Source organism: Anarhichas minor, unplaced genomic scaffold (assembly GCF_050575085.1).
Source record: "Anarhichas minor isolate MPS153535 unplaced genomic scaffold, ASM5057508v1 ptg000003l, whole genome shotgun sequence".
Lineage (NCBI taxonomy): Eukaryota > Metazoa > Chordata > Actinopteri > Perciformes > Anarhichadidae > Anarhichas > Anarhichas minor.
Genome location: NW_027466449.1, coordinates 1443273 through 1455480, shown reverse-complemented (window position 1 = coordinate 1455480; position 12208 = coordinate 1443273). Strand labels below are relative to the sequence as shown.

Here is a 12208-nt window from a genome sequence, read left to right as displayed (position 1 = left end):
ATTTGTTGTCATGCTTGGAAACATCCTTGGAATAGAGTTTGGAAAGTGGCACGGACTGCTGATGTAGCACGCTGGCTTATCTGAATGCAATACTAAAACTCCCTCACGTACTCCGTCTCAGCCAAAACAGACATTTTCACAGAAAACCTGCTCATGGAAAATCCCTTAAAAGTGACAGGGCCAGCTTACTTTTCAGCTGGCCCAACATCAAAGTGTCCTAACTGCGCTCGGAGCCAAGTATTGAGAGATTCAACAAATGTGTGGACATAATAAAATAGAGATGCGTTGGCTGATGAATGTTCGTAAACATCCAGATGATGCAAGGGGCCAAAGCAGTAAGCCCACATCCCCACAATCCTCTTTGGTCCATACAATAACGCAGGACAAACGGTAAATCCCATTGTGATTATGGATGTGATACATTATGATGCACACACTCTGTAACATTTGCAGGCGTGCCGGCCACCACATAGCCAGTCATTGTGTCCCATGAGGGGGGAGGGAGTACACGTGTGGGGGTGAGGGATTTGTGACAACTGCCATCTGGTGCGCTGGCACACCAGCACATGTGACAAGATGACGATGACAGCATCAGTGTTAACGGCAGCTTTTAAAGTAAAAAATAAATAAAAAATGTTGTTTGCAACAGCAAACCATGCAACATGTCACTCTGCCTCCAAGACAGTAATTTGAACACAAAATAGCTTGGCAGGCTTTTTTTGGGGGGGGGGGGGGACAACAAGAGAGCCGCTGCTTTCATCACGCAATTTGTCACTTTTCCCTTTGAGTAGATGAGTAGATATCCCACAAGTCCTCCTTAGTCTCTGACAGATTTTTCAAGAGACCAGCACAAAGCATAATTGAATGTCTCTCTTGTCTCTGAGCCAGTGATTTGCATATTACTCCTACTAATTGAAAGATTTTTTTTAAGAGACTTTAAAATGCGCAGTGTTTTGTTTTTTTTAGCTTGTGAGCCAATGATTGGAATATTCTGCAGACGGTTGGCAGGGTTTTTCTTCTTTTTTTTTTAGTTCATTTCAAACAGGGAGCCTGGACTTTTTAAACCCTCCTCCACTGGCTCCTGCTGGGGAGTTGAGCATTCCTGCCCAAATTCTGGCCACAAAAACACATTCAACCAGCTTTTGTTCCTTCACAAAGCCTTCTGTCCTTGGTTTCTCTCTGTTCACTGTATTTCTAAAATGCCTACCGTGCATAATGTGCCGTCCAACCTGTGTCCTGTGTTGTTTTGGCAAGAGGGAATGTGAGTTTGTTGTCGTCGTTGTTCGGGGCCGTTTCTTCTTTTTTATTTTGGGGATAATAGAACCATAGTTGCTAATTAATAACCTTGGTCTTCCAGCTGGTTATTTTGAAATATCTATCGTATAAAGCAGACAGTGCTGCATTGTGGGGGACGGTTAGAAGGCTTGGTGTCCCATGAGGCTTTGCAATACAATATGTGGAGTAAGCAAGCACAGTCACCTGGCCCGTCTAAGAAAAGGGAAGAGGCGCTGCTGCTGCCGTGGGCATTCAGCGTGTAGACTCAACATGAGCAATTTCTCTGGAACATGTGCTGACACAATTGCCAAGAAACCTCAATGATGATTATGAGTGTCATTATCAATGTTGCTCTGACAAAGGTTTTTTTTAGGAATATTACAGAGGCAGTGTAATAGAGAGAAAGGGGGATGAAATGCAGCAAATGCTCCAAAGTCTGTCACAGTGAAACTCAAACGAACCCAGGAAGGGAATCACGTCAAGCTCAAGGCTTTGTGAATTGGGGGCATTGTCATGTTGTAACAGGAAAGAGGCCTTGCATTAAAATGGCACTAAAATGGCCCTTAATTGGAACCCTCGTTCAAAAGTAGACAAAAGGGTGTTAAGGGCTTAAAAATACAACATATAAACTGTAAGACAATCTTCTTTGAGATCCATTTCTTTAATCATCTAACACTTTGAGAAATTGTTTTCCTGAAACCGTCTTTTAACATGTCTACGACCAAATGAAACAAAAATATTAGTAAAATGTGATGGTTACATAGTCATGATTATTACCCTGAGGAAGCAAATTATGTGAATTACTGTGAAGTGACCTTTAAATCATTAAACATTGCTTCAGTAATAAACTGGTCGCAGGCAAAAAAAAAGGATCAGTTAAATGCCCCCGTTAATTAAAATGCCTAATTTCCCTAAATGATTATGTACCCATGAATACTCCTCCGAGAGCGATTTGAAGGTTATCATTTGGCCGGAATAAAGATAGCGGCTTAATATCCCCGAGTGTCCCTGAGAGTCCTTGCCTCGGGGAAACAACCATCTGGTTGACCTCGCTGTTCAAAGTGGGTCATTCCATTTGAGAGGGGAATCGAAAGGGTTCCCTCAATCTATTTGGCCACAGCTCGCTCATCGCTCACCTTTGTATCGTTTGAGGATGAAAGCAGACATGGCAAAATGTTATCGCTGTATGCGCATATCACCTCCAGCAAACAGACGGACTTTTTTTTTTCCAGCGTGTTTGTACTGTCATCGTTTTATGAAGCTGTTATGAGTGTGGGCTGTGGTTGGACGTGTTGGAGAATTCCCAAGGTGAAGAGCCATTTATATCACAAGCTTCGGCTGTAACTGAGGCTCGTGGCCTCAGGCGCGACCATCTGTCGAAGCTCCTGGAAAATTGGGTCACCGGATTGAATTGGACTTGGGGTACATCACTCCATACGAGGCAATTTCTGTGTCACTCAAACAAAAGTATTGTCTGTACCGCGTTTACCGTTTGAGATTGTCATCGTGTCTTTTGCGCCACCTGATAGACTGCTAGTGTCGGCATCATTTCCTGTGCATTATTATTCCCTCAGCGATATACTGCTTGTGAATTATTTAACAGGGCGGATCGCCCTGGATTAGGCGCATTTTTAAAGGAATGTACTGGGTGTGTTTAGTAGTAAGCTAATACAACCATATCTTTTGCATGACAGAGCCAGCACAGCCCTGAAGCTGACCTTTGAGGTGTGCCCGGAAATGAGGAAACACATGGAGATCCTTCCAAAGACGGGCTTCGTCCAGGCCCAATCAAGCTTCAACGCCCAACTCAAGTTCCTGCCGAGGTAAGAAGGGACACACAGAGGATGCAATGATAATGGAATCACTGGAGCATTCATCATCTATTTCGGACCATAACCTTGTTAAGATTCGATCAACCTTCTGTGAAAGTGCAAACTGTTTCAGAGACTTGTCATATGTTTTGAGCCAGGCTTGCGGTTTTGTGACTTCCCAGCCTCTTCTTCTTCTTCAGCAGAGAAGAAACATACAGTTTTCCTGTTGAGCAAAAACTGCTCTAGATTGTAAACACTATTCACAGAACAGTCTGGTTAAAGTGCTGATGGCGGTAGATAGAGATGTAGTAGTACACAATACACCATTATACCACATTCTTTGAAATATAGGTGTTAACTAGAACCATAAAGGGTTCTTTGGCTTGTTCCCATGGGAGAACCAAACTTAAAGGGTTATACCAAGAACCTTCTGGAAAAGGTTCCACCCAGAACCCCCAATGAGAAGTTCTTCAGAAAAACCTTCTATGGTGTAATGGTTTTGCCCACAACCCTCTTTGGAAGTTCCATCCAGAACTTTTCCACCTCCTCAGGGTACCAATAAGAACCCACCCAGGAACTCTCCCGTGAGCCCTTTAGTATTCAAAGGGTTTCATCTAGAAACCCCCCCAGGGTTCCTCATGAGGCTCCTAAAGGGCTGGGACTGATGTGGTGCAGCTAATCCCACAACAATCATGGTTTGAAATCACACTTTTTTTTGGGAGTGTGTGTGGGCTGGAACACCCACGCTTTTAACAATCCTTGAAGAACTCTCTCTTCCAAAACGAGCTCTTTGGATGAAAAGTCTTACAAAGAACCCTTAAAGGAAAACCCTTTAAACTAACTATTCAATTTCTGATCAAAAGGATATTATCGGCTGGATATATCTTTCACTAGTTCACTACAACTGATAGCTTACGCTTTTTAATAGAGGCGAGCTGTAGAGTCCTACAGATGTACAAATGGCAACGATCTATAGCCAGTCAACGGCCAGCGGGTATATAAGTGTCGCTTCCACATACCTGCACTCTGAGCGCGATGGTAATGGTTTCTAATGACTTTTAAGGACACGGTAATTCTTTCCACAACAACACAGGCTCTATATTTAGACGGAGAGGCAGGAGTTGAACCGCAGTGTGAATGCCAGGAGAGCGGACGGGGGACCCCCAGGGCAGATATGAGAGGCGTGCAGTATGTAAAAACCCAGCGTGGGCGCTAGTATTCTTCTGCCCACCCTCCTGTTATTTTCTCCCTTCACAGTTCAGCTTTGCGTATTGATGGCTGAGAGGATATTGATGTAAAGCAATAATAATAATGACAACAGGAGGATATTTTTATTCACACATGACAAAGGTTGGGGGCATGCAGTGGTCATCGTTCAGCAGGGGGGAAAGTGGGGAAATGTCAGTAATCTGCCTTAGTGAATCAGCAGAGGTTTTAATGCGAGGATTAGAGTACAGCATTACTCGCACTGCTGCTGAGATGGTGCAGCGTTCGCAAGCACTAACGCAGCTACAGCTACCACCCCCTCCCTACTCTCTCCCTATCACAGTTTTCCTCTCCGTCTCTCTCTCTCTCTCTCTCTCTCTCTCTCTCTCTCTCTCTCCCCCTCTCTCTCTCTCTCTCCTGCGCTGTCTTCTCCCACTCTCTCACACATACTTTCTCGTTTGCTTGGCCTCTCACCTCCTTGCTTAACTATACTTCTCTCTCTTTGCCTTTCTCAAATTATCTCCACAGCACTCTTATCTCCGGGCTCCTCCACTTCCCCTCTAACTCTGCATCCATTCTGCCTCTCTCCGTTACTCTCAAACTCCTCTCAGCCCTCTATGCATCCACCAGCCACCGCTGCTTATATGCTGACCCCGATTCCGCTTACGTAACCCGAGACACCAGACCCAGTTCCCCGCGCTCTCATTATTTGCTCTGAAGTTTATCTTATCTTGATCTTATTTTGTAGATTAGATCTATAGATTACGATGACGTCGGACTCACCGAGTTGGCCGAAGAGTTGCTTTTTATTGTGCTGGTGATGGAATCTTTCAGGCTTTGAGGATGCTGTAAATACCTTCCGAACAGAATGGTTGTTTAAATCCATTCTGTGTTATTAAAACATCATCAGGGATTATTTTTCAGACAAAACTAATGCTTTGCTCAGCGACTCGAGTGTAAGGATAATACTGAGAGACTCATGCTGGGGCTAGGTGAGCACAGTGCTGTCAAAACCAATAGAAATAGTGGCCAAAAGCTACGAATAAAAAGATCAGAATTATGCTTAAAGATGCCCTAAGTGTCCTCCACCTGTCCTCCACCTTCACGGAAGAATTCACACCATGGCCATGTTTCCTGCACGTCAGCAAGCTTGGTTCCTGCATGTCTCGTCTCTGTTTGCTTTTGTTTTATGCAGTGACAGTGTGTCATTTAAATTGGCACTGCCAAGTCCTCCTAGCCAAAGCCTGTGATTGGATTTCCAAATCCTCATTAGCAGCACTGCCTTCACTCACTGTTTCATCCACACACACACACACACACGGGCGCGCGCACACACACTGTTAAATCTGGATTCAAAATGACTCACAGCTTTCATTCTTTACACAGGTGTTTCGCTTCTTGCCTTCCCTCCTCTGGCTTTTGGGAGAGGGTGAGCACACTCTTGCTTCGAGCTCTGAAGGATTGTGCGCAACCTGCCCACATCTTTCACCATCTTCCCTTTGCTTCATCCCTCTCTGCCCATCTTCCTCCACTTTTATTTGTCACCGTGCAACCCACATGTTTCTCTCCCATATCCAGAGCAGTGTTCTATTCACTGCATAATCCCCCTCTCTCAACAACATCAAGGCCAGTGGTTCACACGTTTCAGATCCTGTGTAGCCAAGAGGAATTATATGAATTAAAATGGACACTGACAGGCTAATATTCTAAGTGAGTTGCCGTTGCCTACATTTAGCCCGATACTGTGTTCGTGTCAGCCAGTTTCTGTTTTAGAAACGGGGTTATTCTGTTATTTTGCCCTTCTCAGTCGACACTGAAGTTGTGCTGGTGGTCGCTTCGAGTGTTTTTCATGATAACATGAAGAAACGTGGCACTTTAAATGTCGTCGGCTTACAACAACCTCTACAGTTGAGTTGTGCTCATCCGCACTTGTCCGTCACTTTTTCATGGCTGTTCGGTAGCTAGCTATGGAGAAAGGTTACGTGGCTTTAGAATGTATTAACTTCTGAGACAATAGAGAAAGACGTACTTTACTTTCGAGGAACAATAGATCAGCTTCTTGGGTCAAGTGAAACAGTCGGCATGTAGACAGTTTCAATCTGGCACACAAGACCAGACGAATCATTTTAACCTGATGACATGATTATTTGGATAGGATTGCTTGAATGAACGGTTTTAGGTGTAATCCCTGAAGAGCGAGGCAATGTGACCCCACCCCCCCCCCCCCCCCGGCAGTTCAGGCTGATAAAAGGGAGATTACAAGGATGATTTACTACAGATTACACCAGACAGCTCGACCAGTACTTTCAATTGATAGTTCACTACTCACAGTAACGGGAACTTTAATAATGCTATGAGTCGCAAACATTTTTTTTCTGATTACCATGATTTTAAAAACATTTTTTCACAGTAATTTATTGTGTTTTTTGCCAATACATTTCCCCATATAGTGGAAAATCCCTAAGCCTCTTAGTCTGTTTTGTAATCCTTTTCATCATCACTTTTTAATGGTGATGAAATCCAAGCAGCAGTCCATACCGAAAAGGAATATGTACTTATATATTGAATTTGACCCCATCGGGTAAAAGGAACTACTACAGCAGCCACTTTCCTAAAATTAAACGCTCTTAAAGTTTCCTGATAAATATGTCTGAGTTTTTTTTTTTTAATCCTTGCCCTCGTCCTTTCGTCTCGTATCTTTTCTTTGACTTTCCAGGTTTTTAAGGAATGCACACCGAGATAAAATAGATATCTCGGTGTGCATTCGAGACACAGAGAGCAAATTGTACTCTGTCCTCTACTAATCTCAGAAGTGTCATTAAAGTCTACGAGTGCAGTGTCCCTTTGGCCGATTGCTTGGCCTCTGGTGTTGCTTGCAACTTTCTCCAGAACCGCTCATATAAACAACTTCACACTCAACAGTGCACTTCCTCGGGCCCTCAGTAATACATCCTGCAAGTTTCAAGTCATTCAGATTGTCAGTTGTCGAGAGACTCAAAGGACAGACAGACAGATTGACAGAGGCTCTTTTCATTTTAGTTAGATGGAGGAGAATTGCTTTCGGTCGAGGCTGTGCGGATAATCTGGCTCCAGAGAAGAAAAGCACCCAAGTAAATCTGTGCAGGACACCGACAAATCTGAAACCCCATCCATCCGCAAAATTCATCCCGAGCATATGGTCCTGGCGACGTCCCACCACGCTTTACCACTCTGCCCTGCCAAGCTCAATCAAGAGTGACTCTCCAGCAGCGACGTGTTCATTGGTGTTCATTGGTCAAGCTGAAGCTGCGGGGGGGGGGGAATATATATAATATTTTTTGTTTTGTTAGTCCTCATAGCAAATGAGGAGATTTAATGTTGACTTGAGTTCTAGCTTTTGAGTCATGAAGGGTGTTTGAGTAGAACGGCGCGTGCTTTGGAAGAAGTCTGGAGAGCCTTAAAAACCGCTGACATTTACAGCATTAGCTCTCAAGCCTTCAACCGGCATTAGGATCGTCGAGGAGGAAAGACAGAGAAGACAGTTGATCCTGTAGGAGGGAAACGGGGGAAGGAAGAGCAACGGGATAGCAGGGGAACAAGAGAAAGGTGTTGGGAGAAGGAGAGAGAGAAAGGGAGGAGGCGGGGGCGGATCTGAGACATTTGACCACTGTTTACATGATAATTAACTATACATGCGGTGTCTGTGCTATATTGAAGGACCTGGAGTTTTTACATAAGCCTGTGCATGACTACCGGGCCTCTTCGAATCACACTTACGTCTCCCATCACCATGGCTACAACCTACAGTAGTGTGGAGGCGCGCTCTGCATCTCTTCCTCTGCTTTCCCTGGCGAGCCGATCCTACAGCCGTGGGTTAAAGTGAAGCAATGGTTCTTCAGGGTCTGAATCTCACTCTGTCTTTGAAGAGCTCGACAGTGGCTCGTGGCTTTTGACTGATGTATTGAGAAAGGAAAAAAGAAAAATCGCAATTGTTAAAATCACTGATGCGGTCGTGTGTTTGTCGCAAAACCCCCTAATTGCTGCCTCTGCTCTTCTCTGTTCCTGAGCAAGATGCAAAACATCAAATATTTTTTACGTGTAACTTTGCATAATATAGCGTGTGTTCTCACAGTGTACCGGCCTGTTCTGCTCTCTCACAGAAGCTCCTTATCCAAAGATGCCAAGAAGCTGTTTGACAGCGACACGGGAGTCCTGGAGGTTCCTATGACGGTTCAAGTTGCAGGCCAGGTTTGTATTATATAGTAACACACTGCAGTCTGTTTCGCAGTAAACCTCCCTGTGATCCCGAAAACACACTGTCGTTATCGTGCATTACGGGGCTCGTGCCCTACTTTGTGTCTCTCACAGAAGCAGAGCCGCTGAAGGTTGTAACCTATTTTGCTGGTAACAAGCTAAAATTATCTCCCACCCCCCCAAAGGCCTAGTTACTCCATGGGCGCTAATACGCCAAGCATAAAGGTTATCCCAACTTGTTTCACTGAGAATCTCTCTGGAAGACGCTCAAAAAGGGAAAGCAAAAATCTATGTGCTCCCTTCTTATTCCAAGGAGTACATATTAAGTGCTAACATTCATTTTTATCATATATTTATTTATGGATGTAATTATTTGTATTATATCCCATCCCTTTCAACATGGTGTTATGCTTACAATCGCTTACCGAATAAAGAAAGCAATTACTGGTCCCTTCATTTATGGCATATAACGTACCGCATAACATTTTTCATATTTGACATGTGCTTAACAGAATATAACACGTAAAACATGGCTACACTCACATACTTTAAGTTATTCATGGATTCAAGGGTAATTTTCAGCATGTACATGAGCTGCCGTTGCCAGAGATAATACGTAAACAAACAACAAAGTGGGAAGAGTTATCACATCCTGGGTGTCTCTGGTTCCCAGGAATACAGGTCTGGATCATTTGCAGCACAGATGATGTGAGATGTTGAATCATCAGTACAAAAGATGAGCAGCTGCGTTCTTTGATAAATGACAAAGGCCTGTGTGCGTGAAAATGTAAATGAGGAAGATAACTGCTGCTCTCGCGGTGCGTTTTATGGACCAATTTAGTTACCTGCACTGCTAAGGACCGGTGGAAGCTGAGGATGACACATTTTTAGAAAACTGATGAATTCGATTTTAGATTCTGTGTTACTTTAGAACTTTTTGGAATCAGCTGATTCCACTTGATACAATCTTACAAATTGAATGTTGTCTTGATGTGATCGTCAAATCTCAATATCCTCTTCACAAGGTCCAATTTGCAAATTGAAAACTTTTGAAATATGAAAATATGGAGCCCTTAAAGTGGAAATTAAATTCCGCACAGCAACTGAATCCACGTCAGCTTGTCAGCAGCAGCCTTCATTAAAAACCACAGAGCAGCTGCTTAGACATTGGTGTTGCACTGATGCCAGTCCTCTTTCTAAATAAATCTAAATCTGGTCCGTCTTCTTGCCAAATCATCACCTTCCTCTCCCTCGTTATCCAGACTCTATACAAGGAGAAGTGTGTGTGTGTGTGTGTGTGTGCGTGTGTGTGTGTGTGTGTGTGTGTGTGTGTGTGTGTGTGTGTGTGTGTGTGTGTGTGCGTGCGTGCGTGCACATGCCAGGAGCACAGGGCCTCCGGCTGGGGGCAACAGCTTTGGTGCACCACAGGAGCATCCTGGCCCAGTCTTTGGCCCAACACACACACACTGTCGTTTGGCCACCAGACGTCACAGCAGCCAGGAAAGCGATGGTGCAGAGACCAATAAACAAGGTCATCTGCTGAGCACTGACATGATTCAAGATGACATTATCTTGAGGAAGAGAAAAACACTGCTCACAAGTATACTTAGTTTTCTAATCGCACATGATAAAGGAGTGTGAAGGCTGATGATACTCTATATTTGAATGTTCCATAGAAAGACCAAAATCAACGAATGAATTGATTCTACCAATAAGTGTTCTCTGTGCATCCAGAGATCGATTGAGCTTATTCCTCTGTGACATAGGCCTTTAATTGTAAACAATTACAAACGCTTAATGACCGTTAGCACAGACACACAGTCAATCTCACCTACATTATGCTGCAGTAAATACTCACTAGCACAACATATGTAGTAATTAACAGAGTCCTCAAGAAATGCACAACTGTATGAGTAATGTTTGCTAAAATCAATACAATACAACACCCTGCTGTTTTAAAGAATTATTTCGCCTTTTTTTTGAATGAAATCCTATTTGTTTAGGTGTTTAAAGAGTTACCTCTTGGCTGAGGGAAGAACATATCGTTGGTGGAAGTCATTTCATGGGGCGTGTTGACGATAAGAAAAATAAAGAATAACACCAGCCTTGCATTGCATGATTGATATAAAACTAATGCATTTATAAAAAAAATAATAACTCAGGAGAATGGCAATGTCACCGATAATGAGTTTCTTGGGTTGGTGCTGAGATTTAAATTAGTAAATCTCACTTTGAACGTATACTTTGGAGTGCGTAGTCACACACACACACTTGCATCTCAACTGCTCAGTGATGACTGGTGACTTTATGCATAAAAGCATTGCCCAATTAGGGGACTCAAACATGAATTTCATTCATTAGATGAGCGCATATATTCTATTTTTGAAAACCACAGACTTAAGATGTTTTTTTAAATATATATATATATATATATATATATATATATATATATATATAAAGAAATATATATATACGTACATATATATGTATAAAAGAAACATCTTTCCATGCTAGTCCTGTGTTCATGTTGTCGCAGTCTTTCTTCTACTCAATGTTTTCTTCTTCAATCTGCATATAAACATGTTTAATTAAGTATAAAAGGTGACACCCATCCTGATCCTTATTATTATTATTATTATTATTATTATTATTATTATTATGATGAAGCTCATTTGTCTTCGTTGACGTTGATGCTTCGTGTCTGTGCGTTCAGGTGAAGCCGGCCCATTTTACAGTCCACGCAGTTGTGACCTCCTCAGACCTGCAGTTCGACCGGACTGAGGTGGACTTCGGCTTCTGTTCCATTCACCGGTCGGTCAAGAGCAGCGTTCGCCTCACCAACCTGTCCCTGCTGCCTCAGGACTTTGGCTTCCTGGGTGTTCCAGAGGTACTGCACGAGTAACAACAACTTCTAGGGCGTTAGTTTGCGGTGCTGTGAACGCCTTATCTTCTGTCATGTGTTACTGTGTTTGTAAAGTACAGTTGCTTGGATCCATACAAGCAGAAACTAACCCAGATACTATTAGTCAATGAGAACAATGTTTTTGTCAGTACTGCATCACTAGATGGTGTCAGATGTGTAGGAGACTCATATTTAGTCATTGAAATAAATAGGACTTTCACTGTTCACCGTTTTTCAGCTTCTCCCTTCATTTCACAGGTTTCCCATTTTGTTGAGAGTTGCTCTTTTCGTTCAACCCCTTTAATGTAATCCTGAAGATTTCAGACCTGGTTGATTTGGCGTTCCCATGCAGTTACCGTGGCAACAGCAAATGCAGTTTTAGCACCACAGCAAACACTCGTTGAGGAGCTACTTTGGTTAAAAATACAACAAAAACAATACCAGTTGGCTGTTTTAATGTGAGGCAGCTCTCATACGTGTCAAGAAAGTGAATAATAAACAGGGAGACTGTTGTCAATGAGACAAAGTTATGTTGGATTTCAGGCAAACACTGTTTGCTGTGAATCCCACATGTTCAAGTATGCAATCTGAATCCCACGCGGGAACGGCGTACTCCGCCACTAATAATAGAACAACTATCCTTATGTGCCCTGCCAATTTTGGGGTTTGTTAATTTTCCGGTTTTCACTCTTGACTTCCGCTGTTAACAGCGCTGTTAATAGCACTGACCTAATTAGCGCTGCCATACAAATAGCGCCCTTTGTTTGTCAGGCTGCTGCAG

At 43.2% G+C, this 12208-nt stretch overlaps 1 protein-coding gene across 1 annotated transcript in view; it reads left to right on the top strand.

Annotated features, from left to right (window-relative positions):
* Window positions 1–12208, top strand: part of cfap74 (cilia and flagella associated protein 74) — a 46948-nt gene that overhangs the window by 24152 nt on the left and 10588 nt on the right. The window contains exons 21-23 of the mRNA XM_076090617.1: window positions 2970–3098; window positions 8432–8519; window positions 11239–11412. Of these exons, the coding sequence (XP_075946732.1) occupies window positions 2970–3098; window positions 8432–8519; window positions 11239–11412 (391 nt within the window). The remainder of the gene's footprint in view (window positions 1–2969; window positions 3099–8431; window positions 8520–11238; window positions 11413–12208) is intronic.